This window comes from Gopherus flavomarginatus, chromosome 2 (assembly GCF_025201925.1).
Source record: "Gopherus flavomarginatus isolate rGopFla2 chromosome 2, rGopFla2.mat.asm, whole genome shotgun sequence".
Classification (NCBI taxonomy): Eukaryota; Metazoa; Chordata; order Testudines; family Testudinidae; genus Gopherus; species Gopherus flavomarginatus.
Genome location: NC_066618.1, coordinates 9,549,702 through 9,575,464, shown reverse-complemented (window position 1 = coordinate 9,575,464; position 25,763 = coordinate 9,549,702). Strand labels below are relative to the sequence as shown.

General features: G+C 43.8%; 2 protein-coding genes across 7 annotated transcripts in view; one reads left to right on the top strand and one right to left on the bottom strand.

Moving 5' to 3' along the window:
* Nucleotides 1-25,763, bottom strand: part of KLHL40 (kelch like family member 40) — a 249,731-nt gene that overhangs the window by 13,225 nt on the left and 210,743 nt on the right. The gene's annotated exons all lie outside the window — the stretch shown is intronic.
* The window catches only part of NKTR (natural killer cell triggering receptor), an 89,391-nt gene that overhangs the window by 3,199 nt on the left and 60,429 nt on the right, over nucleotides 1-25,763 (top strand). For all 6 annotated transcript variants that reach the window (XM_050942420.1, XM_050942419.1, XM_050942417.1 and 3 more), the window contains exons 2-3: nucleotides 1,540-1,634; nucleotides 23,519-23,593. In XM_050942420.1, coding sequence (XP_050798377.1) covers nucleotides 1,577-1,634; nucleotides 23,519-23,593 — 133 coding nt within the window. In that variant the 5' untranslated portion in view covers nucleotides 1,540-1,576. The remainder of the gene's footprint in view (nucleotides 1-1,539; nucleotides 1,635-23,518; nucleotides 23,594-25,763) is intronic.

Below are 25,763 nucleotides of genomic sequence, written 5' to 3'. Positions count from 1 at the left end.
GGGGTAAGTCAGCCAGTTAATGGTGTTTGGGGCTAGTGGCTGGAGCTTCAGCTCCTCATAGGGGGGAATGGGAATAAAGTGCAGGAGCTGCCAGGGAAGGATGCAGCGACTGCTAATTCTGCCCAGTTGGGGGCAGAGGGGAGGGATGCCTACTAGTTCTTATGGGGTCACTCCCAATTCCCAGTGAGGCAATGTCACCATTTCAGCCAAACTGAGGGGGTTGGTGGAGTCCTCACCCCCACCTTCCTGCAGGAGCATGTGGAGAAATTTAACTTTGACCCCTTTCTGTGGACCCGTGTCCAGCAGGAGCTCACTCTTCCTTCCCCTGCTGCCTCCCCACTCCGTAGATAGGAGTTTGCTTTTCCCTCCGCTGTGCCTCCTCACTTCGGGAGGTGCTTGCTTTCCTCCCAGCAGCCCAGGCTGCCACCGCAGCTGCGGAGCTGGAGAAGTTCTGTGCCGCTGATGATTACTGGGGTGGAGGCATGCCCCTTCTTTCCTCCCTCCCCTGTGCACATCCCTGCGTTACTGTAAGGAGGAGGCAGCAGGAAAGGACTTCCCCAATTCTTCAATGACACATTCCCAAGTGGGGCAGTGTATTCCCCAAGTTCCACACACATTCCTATAAGGGGGTATAGCAAGGCAAGGGGCTCACTCCTCTCAAATTCCCCTAAAAGGTGTGTGTGGAAGGGACCTAACTCTCCATCCTAGCTCCTACAGAGTGTGGGCAGCAGGGAAGGATCTTAACCTCCTCACGCATTCACCCCAAAATTGCCCAAAGGGGGGGGCAGCAGGGAATGATCTTAACTCCCTCCCAAATTTCCCCAAAAGGGGGCAGCAGGATAGGAGTTGATCTCTCCTTCCTAATTCACCAAAAAAGTCGGGGGATAGGAAAAGATCTTAACCCCACACACACCCAAATTCCCCTTTAAAGTAAGGGAAGCAGCAGGGAAGGACTTAGCATCCCCACATACCCAGATTCCTCGCTTCCCCACCCCAAATTCCTGAGGAAGGGGAAGTAAGCAGAGTTCTCACCCATCTTTTGCAATATTTGTACCAAAGTGGAGCAGGTTTCCCAAACCTGCCTTCAGCTCTGAATGATTTGGGGCCAGGCGTTTACATTCTTTGCTCCTCTGAATTTCCAGTGATCAGAAAGGAGTCTGTTCTTCCATTCCAGTTCCCTGGGGTGGGTAAGGGCAAGGGCCCACTTCGCTCTCTACTTGTCAGTGAGAGATACTCATCATTATTAATAATAATAATAATAATAATAATAAACCTTTATTTCCTTTGTCTCATCTCGTTAAAGCACAAGTCATTATTGGCTGCTTTTGGAGGATGGGAGATGTGGGGTGCTGTTGTTTCCAGGATTGGAAATGATAGTGTTGTTGTTTCCATCCCTTCTTGGAATGGAAGGGAGCACTGGTTCAGTTTGGGGACTGTAATACAAGGACTTGACTAGAATAGGATAGAGTTCCTCACTGGGGCGGGATCTTAAGATGTGCTGCATGTCTCCTGGTTTATTCTGTTCTCTTCTTTGTCAAGGTGGCGAGGAGGAGAGGGGCTGGAGCTCCCTGCTGCCATGGGGGCACAGGACCGGCCTCAGTGCTTCTTTGATATAGAAATAAATCGGGAACCAGGTAAGATTTGGGCCTGTGTATGACAACTATTTATTTATTTGTGTTTGCTCAGTTTTCTGCTTTAGATATTGTATAGGCTCTTACCACTGATTTAGGCAATCAGCATGTTTCTTGTGGGTTTGATCAACTGTACATAAGATACTTAATATTTCTAGTAGTTTAATATTCTTTGCAATTTGATGGTGTGTTTGGAATGTCTTTCACAGTACTGTGGAATTTTTCTGTAACCAGGTTTTTCCCAACAGGGGTTTGGTAGGGTTAATACATGCTCAGTACCTTGAAGGTGAAAAGGACTGTATGGTATAAGTTCTAACCAGTTGAAATGAATACAAATATAGCATCACGTGCGTTTTGTTGTATCTTCAAGATTGTTTGTACAAACAAAACGAACTATAGAAAATGGATAGAACTGAGGGGATTGTGCAGGATGATGGAGCTTTATTTGTTACAGTTCTTAAAGGCACTTGTCACTTATATGTAAGTGCAATTAGTGGATGGTCTAAAACAGGGATAGGCACAGGTGCCGAAGGTGGCACGTGAGCTGATTTTCAGTAGCACTCACACTGCCCAGGTCCTGGCCACTGGTCCGGGGGCTCTGCATTTTAATTTAATTTTAAATGAAGCTTCTTAAACATTTTAAAAACCTTATTTACTTTACATACAATAGTTTAGTTATATAATATAGACTTATAGAAAGAGACCTTCTAAAAATGTTAAAATGCATTACTGGCACGCGGAACCTTATATTAGAGTGAATAAATGGAGACTTGGCACACCACTTCTGAAAGGTTGCCGACCCCTGGTCTAAAACATCTCTTCCACACTTAGCTCATAGTTCCCTATGGGAACCAGTATAGTCTGCCAGTATTGGGAGGTCTGAGTTCTAGTCCCTGTTATGCTTTGTGAGTTGCTTCATAGTCTTCACTGTCTATCTCAATTTCCTGATCTGTAAAGTGGTAGTATTTGTGTCTACCTCACTGTTATGAGGATTAATGTTGTAAAGCTCTTTGAACTTTTAAAGTGCTGTTTAAATGTTGTTAATACTGTACACTGCCGCAACACATATCTCAAAATAAACATTTTAAAGGGCGATGGCTCCTTTTACTTTCATTTTCTGTCACCATTTCCCTGAAAGCCTTTAAGTTTAGAAGTATCACTGAAATAAAAGTTTATCTGTTTATACTTCCAAATTTCTGCCATATTCAGGTGTATATTGAAGCCATTTTGCTTGCTTTCACTCTTCTATAAAATCTTCAGGAGCAAAGATTAACTGTTTTCAATAGCTTTTTACAAGAATAAGCTCACTGCAACATAATTCATAGCTGTATTGTTAGAAGTTCACACCACTTTACATTTTCTACACTCCGTTTCTGAACAGAAATCAAAAACAGAGCTTTGGTTGTAATACAAAAGTCACAATTCTCCACAACTTTAAATCCGCTCTTGTCATAGGATGGGAGCATTCAAAAATCAAACTCAGAAATAGATTGTGGGGGGAAGGTTACAATTCTGCATCTTTGGTTTCCAGTCTAAATGCGTTAGTTAAATGGATTTGCAATAGAAAGAAACACGATGCAATTTCAACCCAAAAACTTTGCTTATTGATTCTCAGTACTCTTCCGTCTTCATTTCTCCTATCCTAGGATTTTATTTTAGACCTCATCCTAGGTGTTTTGTTTTTGATCCCTTCCCTTAATCTCCCCTACCTTGTTCAGTCTTCTGCTTCCAACTCAACCTGTCTCTTGTTTGCTTTCTGGCCCCTTCCTCAGCCATGTGTTTGCATCCACAAGAGGAAGTAGACTGCCAATGTGTCTTCAGTGGCTGACAAGCTAAGGGAGGCATAAACTGCTGCCCCTCTCTTAGAGATTTCCTTATATTGCTGGTGCAAATAGAGGAAGGTTGGATATTAATCCATTCTCTTTCAACTCAGATGTTATTTGACATATTCTTTGTGTGGTATGATGTAACTTGTTCCATCTTTAAAGTTGAACGATCCTCACAACAATTTTAAAGCTCTGCTGTATTTATTGCAATTGGTTAATGTTTTCCTGTGCAAATGCCAACCATGCTGATTTTCAAATTGTGCTAACATTAAGATCAGGAATGATATGTGATTATGCAGCACCATATATTGGTACATAATAATTCTTTTTGAATTTATCACTTAGTTGTACTTCAGAATGTTAACCTTATTTTAAAATGAAAGCTAAGTCATAGAACCATAGGGTTAGAAGGGACCGAAAATGTCATTTAGGCTAACCCCCTGCCAAGGTGCAGGATCTGTTGTCTCTCTAAACCATTCAACCATATGCTACACCCTCATAAAAATGAAAAGACTAGTGCTTTCTAGCAGTGAAGATCCAAACATTGCAGTATTGGTTTTGTGAGACTGTTTTGGGCTATTATTTGAGATTTGATAAATATTGCATTTATTTGTAATACCTGTCACCCTTAGAAATCCAGTACCTATTTATTCTGTACTCCTTTTGATGACATTCAAAATCCGAATTAAATATAAACTATACAGTGATGTCTGCCTGAATCTGTAGATGGCTTGAAACAATGGCCCTCAGAGATGTGTACTGCCCTGCCTCTCTCATATTGGTGAGTTATTAATTCAGAAATCTGAGGACTGCTTAAACGTCAAAATTATCCAGTTAGCTGTGGATTATTTTAGAAAAATATCATGCTAGTGTGCTTATTCATCATTATTGGATATAGCAGAGAGATTGGAGCAGGGTGTAGTGACACATCTAATTATTTTCAAAGGTTTCTGTGGTGGAGAGCAAGAAATCACCCCCTACCCCCAAACAGGGAGGATAAGATGAGAAGCATACTTTGCGTAGTACCAGAAATCTTGGTTGTCTTCTGGGTACTAAAACCTATAATAATTTCCCATACTTTCTTGAGTGCCCGAAGCCTCAACCTGTCCACACATCCAAAACCTTCAGCTTTCCCCTGACATATACTACAAGGCAGTTACTTATTGTCATGATATCTACAGCAATTTAAGATGTGGGAACAGTATAAAACAAAAATTGAGAGTAATATAAAAATAAAGGATAATGTACTGATTGGTCTAGAAGACTGTGTGGTGGGGACAGAATTTGAGTGAAGTTCTCTGCCACACAATTAGATCTCAGAGTCGTAGCCATGTTAGTCTGTATCAGCAAAAAGAATGAGGAGTACTTGTGGCACCTTAGACTAAGAAATTTATTTGGGCATAAGGTTTCATGAACTGAAGCCCACTTCATCAGATGCATGCAGTGGAAAATACAGTAGGAAGATACAGAGAACAAAAAAATGGGTGTTGTCATACCAACTCTAATGAGAGTAATCAGTTAAGGTGGGCTATTATCAGCAGAAGAAAAAAAGTTGTGTAGTGATAATCAGGATGGCCCATTTCAAACAGTTGACAGGAAGGTATGAGTAACAGTAGGGGGAAAATAGTTTTTATTTTATGTAATGACCCATCCAATCCCTGTCCTTTTTTAAGCCTAATTTAATGGTGTCCGGTTTGCAAATAAATTTCAAGTTCTGCAGTTTCTCGTTGGAGTCTGTTTTTGAAAAAAAATTGTTGTTGAAGAATTTCAACTTTCAGGTCTGTAATTGAGTGACCGGAGAGGTTGAAATGTTCTCTTACTGGTTTTTGAATGTTGTAATTCTTGACGTCTGATTTGTGTCCATTTATTCTTTTACGTAGAGACTGTCCGTTTTGGCCAATGTACATGGCTGAGGGGCATTGCTGGCACATGATGGCATATATCACATTGGTAGATGTGCTGGTGAATGAGCCTCTGATGGTGTGGCTGATATGACTAGGTTCTATGATGGTGTCCCCTGAATAGATATGTGGACAGAGTTGGCAACGGGCTTTGTTGCAAGGATAGGTTCCTGGGTTAGTGTTTTTGTTGTGTGGTTACTGGTGAGTATTTGCTTCAGGTTGTGGGGCTGTCTGTAAGTGAGGACTGGCCTGTCTCCCAAGATCTGTGAGAGTGAGGGATCGTCCTTCAGGACAGGTTATAGATCCATAATGATGCGCTGGAGAGATTTTAGTTGGGGGCTGAAGGTGACGGCTAGTGGCATTCTGTTGCTTTCTTTTTTGGGCCTGTCCTGTAGTAGGTGACTTATGGGTATTCTTCTGGCTCTGTCAGTCTGTTTCTTCACTTCAGCAGGTGGGTATTGTAGTTTTAAGAACGCTTGATAGAGATCTTGTAGGTGTTTGTCTCTGTCTGAGGGATTGGAGCAAATGTGGTTTTATCTTAGAGCTTGACTGCAGACAATGGATCATGTGATGTGGTCTGGATGAAAGCTGGAGGCATGTAGGTAAGTATAGCGGTCAGTAGGTTTCCGGTATAGGGTGGTGTTCATGTGACCGTTGCTTGTTAGCACTGTAGTGTCCAGGAAGTGGATCTCTTGTGTGGACTAATCCAGGCTGAGGTTGATGATGGGATCGAAATTGTTGGTGAAATTGCTCAAGGGCTTCTTTTCCATGAATACAGATGATGAAGATATCATCAATGTAGCACAAATGTAGCTTATGCCCAAATAAATTTGTTAGTATCTAAGGTGCCACAAGTACTCCTCATTCTTTTTACAATTAGATCTGTTATAGTACACAGTACGTTCGGGGGAGGGTCTTGATCTCATAGAGAGATAGGTAGTATGGCTCTTTACAAATAGGTATGTCCTATTTTTATTTTAGCTATAGGATCTTTAAACGCAGCTTTTTAATCCATGTATTTGTATTGTGCTGTGTGGTGGATTTTATTAGCGTGCTTTGGAAATTAGTGTGTTTCAGTACAACTTGAATCTTTAGTTATTCAAAGTAAGTTTTCTCTGGTATGTATTTCTTTATATTTATGGTTGGTGTGGTTTTTTTTTCGGCACTAATTGCAAAATAAATTGGAAATATAAGCAAGTGTGAGAACTTTGCATATGACAGTAGCACAGAGAGCTATTAATAATGTAGTGTATTTGTTCTTGGTATGCTTTTTACCTTTTTTGCAAATGTCATGGAAAAACACTTCTTAAATAATGCAAAATATGTATTTTTAGGGACAGATTAGTTGCAGTACCTCTTTTCCCAAATAGTCTGGTATACCAGCACATGCATAGTTGAATAACTTAATTTAACATTGTGATGTTCTGGATTGTGTTTTAAACATGTCAAAGGTTTGTAAAGCTCTGGATGGGAGTGAGTGTGTGTGTGTGTGTGTGTGTGTGTGTGTGTTTTGTTTTATTCACTCGCAGGTTTCAGTAACTTATATGGCAGGGCAGAACAATGTTTCCTCTGATTTATTTTTCCCCTTGAGTGGTGAATTTAAAGCTGAATAAGCCCAGACTTAATACTTATGACCACCATCCCTTCATCCTCCAGAAAATATACTGTATTTGCTATTCTTATTTGCTCTCTCCCTTAAGTTCTACTGAACTTTCCTTATTAATGTTCTCTCTCCTCTCAATCTCTCTCCCATGTGTTTTCTCTTCATTCATTCCCTCACTCATAGTATAGTATGAAAGAGATGGGATGGGGCAGTCTCCTTTGTGATCTGACTTGATAAATCTTTGGGGCAAGCATGATATCTTTCACTGTTTTATATAGAGCTATGCTCACTGTTAAAGTGGTTAGTGAAAGACCATAGAGATTTGAAATGAAGCCTAAAGCAAATTGTGTTTAGGAACACGGCAAACTGAACGCATCAAATTAGTCAGAGTTTTAAGCAGAAGCTAGGACTTGGAGAAGATTGATTACTATAGTCTCCCACCTAATTTATTCAGTTATTCAGAAAAAGAGTAATTTTTGATAGTCCTAATCACCTTCAGGTAGTACTCCAAATACATTTATATTTGTGGCAGCATAGAAGACAGACACATTTATTGGGGACAGGGTTAGTTCTGTGGAAGGAAGTTTATGTGGGGCTTTAGGTTGCTTCAGAGAATGCAGGGCAAGAAAGGGGAAACGAATAATTATTCAAGTGTTGCTGTGATAAGAGTCGTCTCCCCCTCTGGTCAGGCATTTAAGGGAAAAAAGTTTTTTAACTAATAATTTAAATAACAAAGCTATTCATTTCTCTTAATAGAATTTCTTATTTTTTAAAAAGAAATGTAGCCTCCCTTTCACTTGTATTGCAATTTCAAATTTTTGTTTTGGTTAAACTTTTATTCCCATGAATTTCAAACTCTGAGGGATATGTGATCATGCGTCTGTTTTTTATTAAATAATTTAAACTTAGGTTCAAATTGTGTATGGTCCTCAGGCTTCTGGCAGGCTGCCATTATTACACACTCAATGCTGCAGAGGTTGTATGCCACTGTCTTGACTATAGGAGCCTATACTTCATTATGAGCCTCCTATTAATGGTAGTCTGAGTGTGCTGTAATTTTCCCCAGTACTCTGTTTGGTCCAGGAAGGTTTTGAAAGGTGGGTAACAGGGAGATTTGCAGCTCAGGTTGGATGAGGGAGTTCACCAGGAGAGAAAAGCAACTACATCCTCAACATCCTTTCTTATGCATTTGTATTACTATAGCACCTGCGAGCCCTAGTGATGAACACTGATCCCCAGTGTGCGTATCCTGTGAAAGTGAAAGCTCTGAAGGACCACTTAACTAAAGCTGGCTGAAATATTCATTGCAGATTTATGTGTAAACAGTTCATATTTAGGTAACTTATTTTTACTTGTTCACAAACTGTTCATAGTAAATAATCCTTCAATATCCAGAATTTGCTCTTCAAGCTCTGTGGTTGGTCACCAAAGTTGTGGTATGTTTTCTCTTCTTTTATTGGATTATCTAATCTTCATAACAGGAAGAGAAGCTAAATACATTTTTGGGGTGTCAATTCAGTGAGAAAGAAGGAGGGAGCACTTGAGAAAGTTGATAGGCCTAGGAAAATTGAGGGCACTAAATTTTTTTCTTACCTACTTTGTGAGAGAGAGCGCCTTGTATATGGCTGTGGACTCTAGGTTTAAAATGGGTTCCTTCTTGTCTCAGGGAGAGGGAAAGATAAAACCTACATTTATTGGCTATCAAACAGATTTCACATACAATTTTCGCTTGTTAAATTCATACCAATAACTGTGTGTGCATTTATGTGTATTGTCCTAGCTATGAAGGTTGCTGTAAGATCCTTGTCTGACTCACTTACTTGCCTGCATTGGTGAGGGCTCTTTTTTCACATTGACAAGTGATGAAACCTGTGCAACTTGTATGATATGTTAGCAGACAGATAAGTGTGAGGACTCCCATCTGCCCCCCAATGGATTCCTAGATGTATGCCAAACTTCATGATGCACAATCAAAGTAAGGTATATATTCATCTTGCTTTATCTAAATAGTAGCATAGCTTATGTGAAGGAGAGCCTTTTTCATTGTCAACTGTACATTGTGTTAGGTCAAGCTTATCCTCTGACATAGAAAAGATGTATTATGAGCACACTCACCTGTGTCTGTATGACTCCCAGGGCTCTCTTTACAAAAAGAGTTAGGTGTCTAAATCCCACAATCAGGCTCCCTTTGGATTCACAAAACCCCTGCTCAGCTGCTGCCAAACCCTGTAGGTACCTAAAATTGCTCAGCGTATACATTTTTGCAGTAGACATTCCCTAGGTGCCTATGTTTCTGCCTCTGGATATGTACACTGCAGCTTCCTTCTAGGCATCCAGACACCTAAGCCCCAGCATGATGCAAGAACAAGGGGAAGATAGGTGGCGGAATGCCCAACTCACTCAGAGTACGCTTACCAGATCAGGCCCTCATAGGTGAATTTCTACAAAACATACAGGGGAAGTGGGGAGAACTTTTAGTCCAGTGGTTAGGGTACACACTTGGCATGTGGGAGACTCCTGGTTCAAGTTCCCCTCTGTCTGAGGTGGAAAAGAGATTTGAACTGGGATCTGTCACCTGTCAGGTGAGTGGTCTAGCCACTGGATGTGGGATATTTTTGTTGTGGGTGATCCCTCAGTCTCTCTTGTTGAAGCTGTTCTGCTGTGGATAAATTAAAAAGCAGTGGAGCAGGAGGACTCGATCCTTGGTGTCCCACTTCTCAGGTGAATCTCAAGCCACTAGACTAGTCATTCTCATGTTTGTGCTTGCGCGTGCTCTCTTTGGCCCAATGACTTTTTAAATTATTTATCCACTGTGGTGTGTCTCAGGTGAAGGGGGCTTAAACCAGGGATCTCCCACATCCCAAGTGAGTACCCTAACCACTGGGCTAAAAGTTATGAAGGAGCTCCTCCTCCTCAAAACTGCACAGGCACCTAACTCCAAGACAGATTTTGCAGCTGAGAATCCCCAGCAGAGGGAGGCATTTCCCTGCAGCCTGGATTTAGGAGCCAAACTCCTTGAGAAGGGGGAAGCTTAAGACACACACCTTGACTTTGCATCTCCCGTCGGCTAACTTAGGCGGGGACATACTTGCTGACAGACATTTTGAAATAAATTACCAAAAATAAGTGAAACTGGTGTGATTATGTTGTGTTATTTTGACAAATAAAATATGCAGAATTTTAAAATATTGTGTACAGAATTTTTAATTTTGGGGGGAATTCTGCACCAAGGAGTATTTCCCCAATGGCCCTGAGGGCAGGTAAATTTCTGTGCTCATTTACCTAGTGCTGAAGGCAAGCATTTTCAAATGTAGGTGCTCAAATGTGGATTTAGATGCCTAAAGTTATACAGTTAGGTTTGAAAATTTTGGCATAGTTTACTTGCCAAGGGCCACAGGGATTCATAGTCATAGCAGGTGTCAAGGTTCCTTCCCCACTCTGAACTTTAGGGTACAGATGTGGGGACCTGCATGGATACTTCTAAGCTTAATTACTAGCTTAGATCTGGTACACTGCCACCATCCAGAATTCCAGTGTCTGGAGCACTCTCTGTCCCCCCCAAAACTTTCCCTTCCCTGGGTTGCCTTGAGGGACTTCACCAATTCCCTGGTGAACACAGATCCAAATCCCTTGGATCTTAAAACAAGGAGAAATTAACCAACCCCCCTTCTTTCCCCCCACCAATCTCTGGTGAGTCCAGATCCAATCCCCTTGGATCTTAAAACAAGGAAAAATCAATCAGGTTCTTAAAAAGAAAGCTTTTAATTAAAGAAAGAAAAGTAAAAATCATCTCTGTAAAATCAGGATGGAAAATACTTTACAGGATAATCAGATTCATATAGCCCAGAGGAACCCCCTCTAGCCTTAGGTTCAAAGTTACAGCAAACAGAGGTAAAATTGTCTCAGCAAAAAAGCAACATTTACAAGTTTAGAAAACAAAAATAAGACTAACACGCCTTGCCCAGCTATTACTTACAAGTTTGAAACGTGAGAGACTGATTCAGAAAGATTTGGAGAGCCTGGATTGATGTCTGGTCCCTCTTAGTCCCAAGAGCGAACAACACTCAAAAACAAAGAGCACAAACAAAAGACTTCCCTCCACCAAGATTTGAAAGTAATGATAATTAAAATTCTGTTTTATGTAGTGGGTTAGACAATTTCATGGTTCCTTAGAAACCAGTGACAGTCCACCAGAGAATGCTTATACCGTTGGTCTCTGCTCTGAGCCATGCTGACGGAGAAGTTCTGTTTGTTCCAGGACTATCTTAAAGTCTAAGCTGACACCAGGTCCTTCTTCCAAGTCTCAGAGCATATTGAAGATAAGTTCCAAGCCAAATCCTCCTCTTCCTCTGGAACTGAAACACCATGAAAAGAGGAGAGAGATGGTACCATTGCTCCCTAGTGATGTCCTTCACTTCTGAGAAGTCAATGGATGGCTTTCCAGCAGGAAATTGGTGCTAAAGAGAGAGTGCTGAAGCAGGAAACTTCTGCTTTTGACGGCCCCTTGTTCTGAGGGGAAAGTCTTTGTCTCTTGTTTCAAGGGTTAAGGCCACCATCCTCTGTTTCACTCTGCTTCTTAGAGAGAGAGGATGCAAGTGCAGGACTTTATCCTCTACTCCTCATCTCAAACTACATCTTTAGTACACCCCGGAAGAAGCCCATTCCAATTACAACCCCATCTAGGGCAGTGCCACAGGTTTACTTCGAAATTATTAGAATTTAAGAGTTCCTGGAATTTGTATTGCCACGATTCACGATGGAGATGGAGTTGGAGGCTCACTGCAGACACGTTTGGTCCACTCTACCTCAATTTAGATCTCTGATTCCATCTTTGGCATAGAAAACATCAATATAACCCCCTATATCTTGGTTTCAATCCCTCCTTGCTTGGTCTTCTGAGTTGGGATGATTTGTTCCATTCTTATCCTTATGAGGAGGCTGTTCTTTGTGAGTCACTTGGCTCTTTATGGCACTTGCAGTTATAAGGTTAGCAACCTAAGAATCAGTGCAGAAACAAATAATTGCTCTTGAGTAGCATCCTGATGCTGCATCAGCAATTGTAAGGTCAGTTTCTAAACCTGCCAAAGCACCTATGCATCTTGTTGAGGATACGTTCAGAATCCACAGGCAAAGAAATTGTCCTGAGGACCATAATCTTAATGCCTTTTCTTCTATAGTGGGTATTATGCTAGAGATGACATCAGTGACAACCATGGCAGATTTAAATTCTTCTAAGATCTGCTCACAAGATCCATTGGATTTCAAACTTTCCACAGTTGAAAAGGCTCATAAGTTTAAGAATTTGAAACTTCATCAACCAGCAGACTGACCCTGCCTTTCAGTGCAGTCCTTATGGATCCTAACAAGGGTTTATGGATAACACCTGTCCACCCACTAGTTTAGCAGAAGACAAACTTGTTATAGCAAGTTCTTCCTTCCTTAGGTGGGCGGGGAGAGAATCCAGTTCTCAACACCGAGACTCATTTTCTTCTGATGTCCCTGGCAAATGAAAAAAACAAAATCAAAACCACCACAGGCTACAGTGGTGTCAGGAAGAAGGATCTTCTACAGTGAAAGCCATATTCAGCTACAATTTGTCTATTGTGTGGCAACCTGTCAAGCTGTGTTCTGGAAGAACTACAGGAAGAGGTAAAGGAGATAATGTCTGAAAGGTCAGAAAGCAGTGAGGCATTCTTCTAAGAGCAGCTTACATTGCATCAGACATATAGCTGTTGATTCTGGAGCTATCATAAAATGAACTGACAAACTGGTGCACATCAGTTTGTCATTGGACACACAGGCTGAAGTGGAGGAATCTGACCTCTTCAGAACTTGCATGGTGAGACTTGAGAGAAAGCAAGGGACCCCGGATCAACTTTGAAATGCATGGACCTATATAAAGAATCCTCTAAGAAGAGCACCCTTTATTTACTGCAATTCATCTCCGCTTTCTCCAGCGCTAGACTGTCAGAAAAGAATTCAGAAGGCAAAAATTGAAATTCAGTAGACAGATCCACAGGTTGTTGTCTTTTGTGATCTTAGAGCCACCTCCAAACAAAACCTTTGAAAATGCACTTGAAATTCCTGAACCAATGACTTCATTTTTTCTCTTTGTGTTCTTTCTCCATCTACCCCCTTTTGGGGGACTCTTTTTGTCTTGATTTTGGTACAGCAGAACTCTGTTTATCCAATCTAACTGAGACCAGGCCAGATCAGCTAATCAAAAATACACATAATCTGGAGCCGGAGTAGGCAACCTATGGCATGTGTGCCGAAGACGACATGCAAGCTGATTTTCAGTGGCATTCACGCTGCCCAGGTCCTGGCCACTGGTCCAGGGGGCTCTGCATTTTAATTTACATTTAAATGAAGCTTCTTAAACATTTTAAAAACCTTATTTACCTTACATACAACAATAGTTTAGTTATATATTATAGACTTATAGAAAGAGACGTTCTAAAAACTTTAAAATTTATTCCTGGCACGTGAAACCTTAAATTAGAGTGAATAAATGAAGACTCGGCACACGACTTCTGAAAGGTTGCCGACCCCGGAGCTGGAGAATGGGAAAGCGTGAGGCTGCAATGCCATCTAGTGGTCACAGGAGAGATCACCCACTTCTGAACCTGTGCTGGTTGTTCATTTAATACAGAGCTGGTTTATGGAGGGTTGGATAAATGGAGTTCTTCGAGTGCTTGCTCATATCCATTCCAGTTAGGTGTGCGCGCGTCGCGTGCATGTTCATTGGAAGATTTTTACCCTAGCAACACTTGGTGAGTCGGCTGGGCACCCCCTGGAGTGGCGCTACCATGGCGCCGGATATATACCCCTGCCGACCCAACCGCCCCTCAGTTCCTTCTTACCGCCCATGTCGGTCGTTGGAACAGTGGAGTGCGATTTTACTGACCTCCACCTCCCTAGCTACTTGTAGTTGTCTAGTTATTTTGTTTATATATAGTTCAAAGTTATATAGTTATAGTTAATTTTTATTGTTCATAGTTAGTGTATAGTTAAGAGGGGTTCGGGGATTAGCCCCTTCCCCGCACCTGGTGCTGGGGCCCATGCCCGGTTCACCGGGTTTCAAACTGTGCTCGGCCTGTCATAAGCCAATGCCGACAGGAGATCCACACGACTCCTGCCTTAAGTGCCTCAGGGAATCTCACCTGACAGATAAGTGTCGCATTTGCAAAGCTTTTAAGCCGAGAACAAAGAAGCAGGACTGTCTGTTAAAGCAGCTCCTCATGGAGGTGGCTCTTACCCCTCCGCCTTCGGCACCAAGTGCTGGTCAATCGGCGGGCAGAAGCACCTCCTCCGCACTGGATGACACCAGTACTGCCAAGGCCTCTCGGCACTGGCCGTCGCCGGCACCGAAGTCGACTCGGCACCACTCCCTTTCCCCGAGGTCGAGAAAGCCTAAGGCTCCTGCTGCCTCCGTGCCACCTGCACCGCCGCCAGAGAGCTCGTCTAAGTCGGATCGTCCGACACCTGCCACGGCTCCGACGACGTCGGCACTGTCGATTCCAGTCCCACGAGGGCCGTCAAGTCCGGTGCCTGTCAGCTCCCCGGTGCGAGCCGTGGTTGAGCTTACTATTCAATCCATGCCGGAGACATTCTCAACGGCAAGGGATCTGATTGCCATGACAGAGTCGACTCTGCCTCAACCCCCGACACCGCCGGTGCAGGTAATACAGTCTATTGGCAAGCCTGCCTTGATAAGACCATCCTCTGTCGGCACAGCAGAGCGGCACCGTTCACGATCACGGTCCCACAGACATTCCAGGTCCCGTCAGCACTCCCGGTCCCAACACCACTCGCAGTCCCGGTACCGTTCTGCTCCTCAGTACTGGTCGCACTCGCGGCACTGGTCGGTATCCCTTTCGCCGGCCCACTACTCAGCACCATTCCAGCTCTAGGCACCGTGACTCCCATAGCCGCTCCCGGCCTCGAGATCTCGGTCGACCTCCTGGCACCGCTCCTGTCGCAGGTCCCGATCTCGTTCCTGGTACCGGTATGCTTCCCGGTACCGGTCCCCAGTGCTGAGTAGGGCAAGGTCCACTACAGACAGAGACTCTGCCCAGGGCTTTTCAGCACCTCCATGGCCATCCAGACATGCATCAGTGTCATCCCACGCGGACGGCTCTTATGTTCAGGACCGCGATTCTGATGTGCCCAGGAGAAAGGACCCTATCAGTGGTCTTTTTGGACACCTTGGGCGTACCACCAGGCCCAAGGCGTACCAGTAGTTCCGTCCCGCTCTGTCTCACCAGAGCACCGAGTGCCAGAGGCGAGGGTTAGCCGTCTCCCTCCGACTGCTGCGGAGGAAGCCCCCATTCACCCACCGGACTCCCAGATTCCTCTGGAGCAGGAGATCGTCCAAGAGCAACAAGCCACCCCGGACCTGCTCATCGCTGGCATCTCCTCTTCCTCTTCTCCAGATGAGGCGGTGGCAGGAAAATCCTTCTCGGGCCCTCCTCCAATCGACCTGAGAGCCCATCAGGACTTCCTAAGGAGGGTAACGCTCAACATGAACCTCCAGGTGGAGGAGGTCCTGGAGGTAGAGGACCCGGTAGTGGACATTCTATAGGCAGATGCCCCCACTAGAGTGGCCGACCGTTTATTGGGACCATCCAGGTGAATGCCGATACGATATGGCAGTCCCCAGCCTCTATCCCTCTTGCGGCCAGGGGAGTCGAGCGTAAATATATGGTGCCCTCTAAAGGGTCCGAGTACTTGTATGTCCGTCCTCCTCCCTGCTCACTAGTCGTCCAGTCCATTAATGAGAGGGAACGCCACGGCCAGCAGGCGCTAGCCCCGAAATCGAAGGAGGCTAGGCGAATGGACCTACTCGGCCGCAAGGTGTACTCGGGAGGGGCCCTACAGCTCCGGCTGGAAAATCAACAGGCCTTGCTTAGCCACTATAATTATAACACCTGGGTGGCGGTGGGTAAGTTTACGGAGCTTCTCCCTCAAGACTCCTGCCAAGAGTTCGCTGCCCTCTTGGAGGAAGGGAAAAAGGTGGCCAGAACTTCCCTCCAGGCCTCGTTGGATGCCACAGACTCAGCAGCCAGGACTCTGGCCTTGGGTGTTGCCATGAGGCGCATCTCATGGCTTCAGGTTTCAAACCTCCCACCAGGGCTGCAGCATATCGTTCAGGACTTACCATTTGATAGTAAAGGCCTCTTCTCGGAAAAGACTGACCCCAGGCTGCAAAGCCTGAAGGACAACAGGGTCTTAATGCGCTCTCGCAGCATGCATACGCCGGTGACCCAACGCAGGCCTTTCCGTGCCAGCCTCACTGGCCATACTCTGTGCCTAGACAAAGACAGGACTTGGGCAGGCGGTGCGGCCGAGGTGGTCGCAGACGACCGTCAGGACCCCAAGGGGGCCAAAATCAAGGTCCCTCGAAACCACCACCGGGACCAAAGATGAACTTTTGAAGGTGTGCCTGAGGGCGGCATACCAGTTACAGGCCAGGATCCCTTTCCTCCCTTCTCCAGCCGTCTCTCCTACTTCCTCCCGGTGTGGTCTCAGTTAACTTCAGATCACTAGGTCCTACGCACGGTGAAGTATGGGTACCACCTCCAATTTATTTCAACCCCGCCCTCCCACTCTCCAACCCTGTCCCTCTTCAGGGACCCCTCTCACGAGCAATTTCTCTTACAAGAGGTGCAGATGCTCCTCGCCATAGGAGCTATAGAGGAGGTACCGATGGACGAAAGTGGCAAGGGGTTTTACTCCCGTTATTTTCTAATCCCCAAGTCGAAGGGAGGCCTCAGACCTATCCTAGACCTGCGAGGACTTAACCAGTTCATGACAAAGTTGAAGTTCCACATAGTATCCCTGGGGACCATTATGCCGTCCTTGGATCCTGGAGACTGGTATGCCGCCCTCGATATGAAGGATGCGTACTTTCACATCGCCATCTTTCCTCCGCACAGGAGATACCTCCGCTTTGTAGCCAACCGTCAGCACTTCCAGTTTACAGTCCTGCCGTTCGGTCTTTCTACTGCCCCAAGGTTATTTACAAAGTGTATGGTTGTAGTCGTCGCCTACCTCTGCTGACGTCGGATAAAAGTTTTTCCGTATCTGGACGATTGGCTCATCGGAGGGGCCTCCGAGACACAAGTCACTCAGCATGTGGGCATCATCAAGGACCTATTCACGCGTCTAGGCCTGGTGATCAATGTAGAAAAGTCCAGTCTGGTTCCCACGCAGCGGTTAGACTTCATAGGAGCTATCCTGGACTCCGATCTAGCCAGAGCCTGCTTACCACAGCCGCGGTTTCAGGCGATGGCAACAATCATCCGAGGTCTACAGAATTTCCCGGTGACCTCGGCTCGCACGCACTTGTCTCGGTCTCCTGGGTCACATGGTGCCTGCACATTTGTAACCAAACACGCCAGGCTCCGCCTCCATCCTCTCCAAGTTTGCCTCAACTCGGTATACTTCCCGGGCAGGGACCCAATAGACACGATGGTCACCATTCCCCCGAGCACCCTAGGCTCCCTAAAATAGTGGCTAACTCCCTAGAATGGTGTGTGCAGGGATGCCGTTCCATCTGCCCTAAGCCTCAATGTCCCCGACGACGGACGTGTCATCTCTCGGCTGGGATGCTCACCTCGGTCACCTTCGTACTCAAGGCCTTTGGTCTTCTCAGGAACTGGCATTACACATAAATGTCCGAGAACTGAGAGCAGTCCGCCTGGCGTACCAGGTGTTCCAGCAACAGTTGTGAGGCTGTTGTGTCTCAGTGTTTACAGACAACGCAACGGCCATGTACTACATAAACAAACAGAGAGGGACACGGTCCTCCCGCCTTTGTCAGGAGGCCATCCAACTGTGGGACTTTTGCATAGCCCACTCGATAGATCTGGTAGCGTCCTTTCTCTCAGGCGTTCGGAACACCCTGGCGGATCGACTCAGCAGGTCTTTCCTGTCTCACGAGTGGTCGCTCCGCCCAGACGTTTTGCATTCTGTTTTCGAGAAGTGAGGATTTCCCCACATAGACCTGTTCGCTTCCCGCGAGAACAGCAAATGCTAGATGTTCTGCTCCTTCCAAGGTCTCTCCCCAGGCTCGATCTCGGATGCTTTCCTGATGCCGTGGAAGAGCCAGCTCCTTTATGCCTTCCCACCGTTTCCGCTGGTTCACAAGGTCCTCCTGAAACTCCGCAGGGACAGAGCGCGCATCATCATGATCGCTCCAGCGTGGCCCAGGCAGCACTGGTACACCACGTTGCTCGACTTGTCGATAGCCAACCCAATTACCCTGCCACTCCACCCAGACCGCATAACTCAGGACCATGGCAGGCTTTGCCACCTGGACCTGCAGGCTCTTCACCTTGCGGCGTGGCTGCTGCGTGGCTAATCCAGTCAGAGTTACGTTGCTCTGAATCAGTACGACAAGTTCTCCTGGGTATCAGGAAGCCTTCCACTCATTCAACGTACCTGGCCAAGTGGAAGCGTTTCTCCTGCTGGTGCGAAACGCTTAATCTTACTCCCACTGAGGTCTCGATTCCCTCTATTTTGGACTACCTCTGGTCTCTCAAACAGCAGGGCCTAGCAGTATCATCACTGAGGGTACACTTGGCAGCCATCTCTACCTTCTACCAGGCGAAGGTGGTCGTTCCGTGTTCTCACACCCTATGGTTTCGAGGTTCCTCAAGGGCTTGGAGCGCTTATACCCTCAAGTATGCCACCCAGCCCCGACCTGGGACCTCAACCTGGTTTTAACCAGACTTATGTCTCCTCCATTCGAGCCTTTAGCAACCTGCTTGCTACTATACCTGTCTTGGAAGACAGTTTTCCTCATAGCCATTATATCGGCCAGACGAGTCTCCGAGCTTAGGGCTCTTACGGTGGATCCGCCATACACTGTGTTCCACAAGGACAAGGTGCAGTTGCAACCACACCCCGCTTTCCTCCTTAAGGTGGTTTCGGCCTTTCATGTTAACCAGGACATCTTTCTCCCGGTCTTCTTCCCGAAGCCACACTCAACGCGACGGGAGCAACAATTGCACTCCCTGGACGTCCGTAGAGCACTCGCATTTGATATTGAGCTGACAAAACCATTTCGTAAAACGCCCCAACTCTTTGTCGCGGTAGCAGACCGAATGAAAGGCCTACCTGTTTCCTCTCAGAGGATTTCATCTTGGTTGACGGCGTGCATCCACACTTGTTATGATTTGGCTCATATTTCCCCAAGCCACATCACCGCGCATTCTACCAGGGCTCAGGCTTCATCTGCAGCCTTCCTGGCTCGTGTACCTATCCAGGAGATATGTCGTGCAGCTACCTGGTCCTCGGTCCACACCTTTGCTTCGCATTCTGCTCTGGTTCAACAGTCAAGAGATAATGCAGCATTTGGCTCAGCAGTTTTGCATTCTGCCTCATCTCACTCCGACCCCACCGCCTAGGTAAGGCTTGGGAATCACCTAACTGGAATGGATATGAGGAAGCTCTCGAAGAACAACAGTTACAAAGGTGAGTTACCGTCTTTTCTACTGTATTATGGGTTAGCATGATCTCTGAGAAGTGGGTAATTCATTCAGAGAGGCTACTTTATACAGTTCTAGGATTTCAAGGATCTTCATCAAAGAATCTGCAAGAGGACAAATTCAAACTTATTCTACAACAGAAATGGTCTGTCAGAGGCATTGAAGAAGGGAGTTATGCTTTCGTTATCTTCTTATCCGTAAGAGAAGTGGAGGGCATTGTCCTATTCTGTAGAGCTCTCAATAATTTATCTGAAAATGCAAATTGAGTATTATGACAGTCTCAACCATATTAGCTCTAAATGCATGGGATTGGTTTGTGATCTTGATATCAAAGATCCCTTTAGCATTACCTACAGTAGAGAATTTTGCAGGGCTAAGTAATGTTCCAAAAACTCTTTAGTTTTGCAGGGATAGGCAACAGTTGAGCCTCAGTCATTCCAGACTCAGTCATTTGTGTGCCAGTATGGGCAGAGATGCTGGCACACACTGTTCAGGTTGACCTCACAGTACAGGAGGGTGTTAAAAATACTGCTACCTGCTCTGTTCTTGTTGAACCTCCTTTAGTTTGCTGGTTGAGAGAGTTTCCACACCCCTGTTATCTGTGCCCTTCACAGGAGCTCTCACTCCTTGAGTCATTATCTGGTGAACCTCAGTGGGTTACTGTCAGGATGAGGAAAGTTTGCATGCATTTCTTCCATCTCCTAATATTAATGTTGAATTCCTGGAAGGGTAGAGAAGATGCTTGCCCTTGACCCAGATCTCTTTCTGGCCTTAGGGTGTGTGTCTACACTGCAATAAAAAACTCAGCATTGAGTCTGAGAACCTGGGTCAGCTGACTGAAGGGCTTGGACTGCGGGGCTACTCTCGAGCTGGAGCCTGGGCTCTGAGACTCTCTTCCTCGCAGGGTTTCAGAGACCAGACTTCAGCCCAAGCCTGAAGTTTTTAGCTCCTGAGCTCGAAATGCCCAATTCAGCAGACCTGGACCAGCCGTGGCTCTGCTGTGGGTATTTTATTGCAGTGTAGACATACCCAGGGAGCCCTGGAGCAGATACTCTTGCATCACAATTGCCTATCCTGGCTGTTTCAAGCTGACTACACCCTGTTACTATCCCCAGCTATTTTCACTAGCTTGGGGGGTGGGGAGGGCAGGTTACAGGGAAAATTGTGTTTATGGGGAAAGTGGGCTGTCTTTGTTTGCCATAGTTTTGGTTGGTCCAGTAGTGTGGATGGAGATCAGACTGTTTTAAGAAATGAATTTTTAATTTGTTGCAGGGCACTTAAACCAGATGATAGGTATTTTTTAAAGTTCTGTTCAAATAAATACAAGTCCAGAATCATGACTTTTTAGCTCCTAGAACAGGGCTCATCTAAGGAGACTTATTTATGTCCCCGTTCTTCCCCCATGTGTCTTTTTAACTATATTCATGTCATGCACCCTTTTAAAAAAACAATTATTGGGACAGAGTTACTTCAACATTTAAGAGCATTTTAACATTTTATTTGGTAGTGGAAATGTGCAATATTTGTTTTTGCTTTTGTGTTTGAAAGGCTGCTTAAATGAAACTGTTTCCTTGCTGGGTACCGTTTACATCCATGTTGCTACAAACCAAGCAGTTTTTTCTATCCTTAGTTATTTAAGTACTTTTTAATATCTGTCTACAACTATGAAGAGCCACAGGTCTGACTGTAGATGTTCTAAACTAAGTAAAATCATGGAAGCTGATGAAGAAAATGTTCAAAATTTGTCATATACAATAGTTGAATTAGATTCATTAACACATATTCCAGTGGTACTATGAGGGTGAGTAGTCTCTTCTGTTATAAATTCTCAATTTTGAGTTCTAATATTCATAGAATTCCCACACCACATCAGACCAATGGTCCATCTAGTCCAGTATCTTTTTTCTAACAGTGGTCAGTACCAGATAATTCAAGATAGAAAAAGTGCTGTTGTGGACAATTATGGAATAATTTACCTCCATAGGCAGTATTTTTCTTAACATTTATCTCTTCTATAAATATTTTATTTATACTATCAAATGTAACTATTGGACGTTGATTTTTTTTTTTTCAAATCCATTTAGACTCTTGACCTCAGTGGTGTCCTGTGATAATGAATTCCACAGTTTAATATGTTAAATAAATTATTTTACATATCTCCTTAGTCCCTGTCATGATGGGGAAAGGGAGACAGTTCTCACGAAGGACATGGAATTAAAAATAAGAACTGCATAATGAGGGTTAAGATTAAACTAAACAGTAAATGTTACATACAAGACTTTTACAGTGTTCTTAACTAAGCAAAATGGTTTATTAACTAATGTTAATAAAAATTGCTAGATACATTCTAGCTAGTGTTAATACTGAAAAGGTGCTTAATGAGGTTCAGGAGCAGCTTCTGGTCCTGTGGAGGGAACTTCAAGCAAATGGGGGGGAAATTCTGCTGAAGTGTGAGCTCATCCTTTCCCCCCCCCCTCCCTTCCTTGACTGCTGGTGGGAGAAGGGAGTGGGGTGAGGCCTTCCAATCTGTCCTGGATGAACCTTTGTGCCCACACTAAGGTAGAGAATCTCCTGACTTTCCAAACCAGTAAATTATTGGGAAGCCATTCTGACAATTACATATATTTTTAGAGAATCAGAATTAAAACTTACTGAATTTCTTAGAACGGAAGTTATCTGAAAATATTCCTAGATGCCACAGTATAGAATAATTTAAGTCTCAAATGCAAGAGACTTTTTTCATGGCAGGACAGTAGAACTAGTTCCATAGTAGCTTTTCAACAAACTTGGAGCAATACAATCTTTTGCTGCTTTTCTGGTCAGTGTTGAAGTGTTAATGTTTTATATCACTAGAGGGTACTCTTTAATAGGTTATCACAAAGATCTGTATAATATTTGACAATTATTTAGTTTTTGTGGTTTTTATTTCACAAGCTATAATAAGTCTATCAAGCAAATTTTGTTTTGCAAATTGTGCGTTTCACTATACTGTTCTACAAACATTATTTATGATCTTCGGTTTACAGAATGCAGTTTCAAGTAGCTTGGAATATACAAAAAGGAATATGAAAACATCTTTTAAAAAACTTTTTGTGCCTTTGAACATATTAATATGTGCCTAGATAAACTAATGTTATAAAGCACCATAAGTTACCACTTCTTCTGAGCCCTAATTCTAAGAATGCGTGTGACTGGCCTTTGCCTGAAAGAAGTGATGGACTAGATCGGTGTTTCTCAACTTTTTTGATACCAGAAACCAGCTTGCTGCCTCCCTAAACTGTGTCAGAGAAATCTCAGGATCTGGCAAGGAGGCTTCGACTGACCAGTGCTGCTCCACAGACCGGTTGTTGAGAAACGCTGGACTAGATGACCTCTCGAGGTCTCTTCCAGCCCTACTGTTTCCATGATTCTTCCATTATTGTTAATGGAAGTTGTGCAGCTCTCTTTGCATAAAGAGAAAAGCTGTCTTAAAGCAGCTAGTCAGGTGTTGCACTCAGTTATTTGGGCCAGAGATTGTGATTTACTTCTGTACAACAGTTCATGCAGTGGGGCCCTGATCTAGTTGAGGCCTCTAGGTGATAATGAAATATGTTTAACTTTTACAGCTTCAAATGTATCTATCCTTGTACAAAGTGTGCTCCTTTAAAAAACAATTCCCATTGCTCCTGTGATACTCAAAATATTTATCTAAGGCATAAAGCAATTTAGGTGACTTGTTTCAATACAGTTGTTATAGACAAGATAAAATATTTATTGTAGATATAATTTGACTTTTATTTCTTAATTTCAAGCCACTATTAAGTGATTAGGATTTTTCATAAACTAGATATGGTGAAGTTATTTAATTTTAATTTCAGGTAAATTGTTATTGTCACTGTTCTCTTTCTGAACACTTATTTTAATACTACATTTTCAGAACTTGCTCAGTTCTCAATATACTTCTTAAAATACATTTTCAATGAACTGGTAAATAAAAATCTTGCTTGCTTGTTTATTATGACAAAAAATTGGCAAACTGAACACCATATACTTTGTAACACCATATACTTACATTTTCTTCCAGTTGGTCGAATTATGTTTCAGCTGTTCTCAGATGTATGTCCAAAGACTTGCAAAAACTTTCTTTGCTTATGTTCAGGTAAGTAATTTTTTCCCATTATTATCAAACATTTATTGTTAATTATCATTACAGTTGTTTCTTAGTATTTGTTACAGCACCACAATTGGTTTGGTAGTGTGTAATGTGCAGAATACCATGAACAAAGAGCACAAATCCAGCCCCCAAAATTTAAGAATCTAAATGCATACCATACAGAGAACAGACAGGGGTGAGTGGATATTATAGCTGGTAGGTTTTGTGGAACAAGTGTATTTTTAGAAGTTTCAAGGACATTCAGAATACTAGGTTGGTAAGGGGGGATTGCAGGTGTGTTATTGCCTGGTGCTCGTTAGGGGAATAAAAGATTGTGAGGGTTTGGTACCAGAAAATGAATTGGGCACTATAGGAAGTTATGCATGGGTTTGACAGCTGAAAATGGAGATCAGAGCACTGACAATGTAGCAATTATCCACATTTACGTTATGGTGGGGGTGGCAGCATAGATGAATTCCTCATTTTCAGCAAATCATTGCTGTTTAGTTGAGACTGCATATACTCCTGCTCCAGCTTTTAAGGGGTTAAAAGCTAACTTGAGTGAAGCAATTGACAAAAGGTGTATTCTGAAATCTCATCCCACTGTGTGAACTACATAGATATTTTTCACATATTTAAATACATAAACCTACTAAGAAGATTTTAAAACGGTGTTTTATCATGAACTATCAGGTTTTTTTTCTCACTAACAGTATGCTTATCTATGTGGCCTATTGGCTAAGTAAAGTGAGGCCCTGGACTCAGCTCAGGGGCATGTCCTTCTGTGTATATAATGTGAGGACTATTGAACACCGCATCCAATCGATTCTAAAATTTCAGTGAATGTTGTAGGCATCAATGGGCAGAACTCTGAGTTTGATGAAAATTGGAAAAGCCTGATTTCCACTAGGCATTCTGTGGGCCTGACCATATGGTGCCTCAGACAGAAATCTCTGTCACTCCCTGCTTCTTTTGTACACACATCACTGGCAGAAGCTTAATAGGCTGCTCTTTCTTGTTGGGTATACAGCTTGGCCTACATAAGCAGAACTGTCAGGATTTGTTGGGATTGTGTTTGTGATGGAGAACAAAGATTATTCAGTGGCAGCAAGGATGTTTGGGGTGGGAATATGTGAGAGAGTAAAAGGCAACGTGGAGGTTACAAGTCTGGGTAGTGGGGACATGGGGGAGCATGAGGGAGTGAAAGTGTCAGGAACTGACTGTAATGGCACTTAATTTCCTTTATCTCCTCTTGGCCCAAGGGCGCAGGAAGGTGAATTTCCTCAGCCCTGTAAAGTGCATTGAGGTTCTCATGTGGATGGAGATCTACAAGGTTAAGGGTAGAGCATTTGGGTTCAGGGATAGAGACTGTGTTCCTGCCCCTCCCACCACCTGCCTGTTGCATACAATTCTGCTGACTCCTTAGCAGTGACAAGGCCTATAGGGTTATGGTGCTGCGCGTCAGATCAATTTTGAAATATTAGGGAATGTTCTAGGCATCAGTGGGCATAACCCTGTTGATTTTGACCAAAGTCAATGAAAGCCCAATTTCCACTGTTGTGAAAAGAAAGTCAGGCCCAGTGTATCCATTTGGTGCTGCAGACAGAGGAATCTTTCTGGTGCCCCCTCCCAGTGCATATACATATCACAGAAAGCAGTGTCATATGCTGCTGTCTCATTGGGTGTGCAGCTCGTCCTACGTAAGCAGTGAAGTGTGCAATCCTCTAACATTTTATCATCTCTTCTTCTGCTTTTTTGATTACTGTGCACTTAACTGATTTATTTTTTTTTAACCAAGAAATGTATTCATTTGGCCAGCAGTGTAGAACTTTTCATTAACACAATTGGATTCAGTTGCCTTTCTTCTTTGTTTTGGATTTAAATAGACAGCTGATTAGTTAACCAGAGACATAGTGTCTTTTTGAACACTTACTTGCTTCCATTAGTTAATTCATTTCAGAGCATGGAGTTGACCCCTAACCATGCACACCTACTCTGTTGACCAGGTTTTTTTCCCTCAGTGGGACATCTTTGCACACTGTCTCAATAGGGAAACTCCAGCATTGTTGTTAATATTAGAGGGTTAGCACTTCCTCCAGAAATGCGAGTTGTTATCTAGAAGTGTTAAATGTTTTAGGGGAGGGCCAAAATCACCTATCCAAAGGTGGTGGGGAAA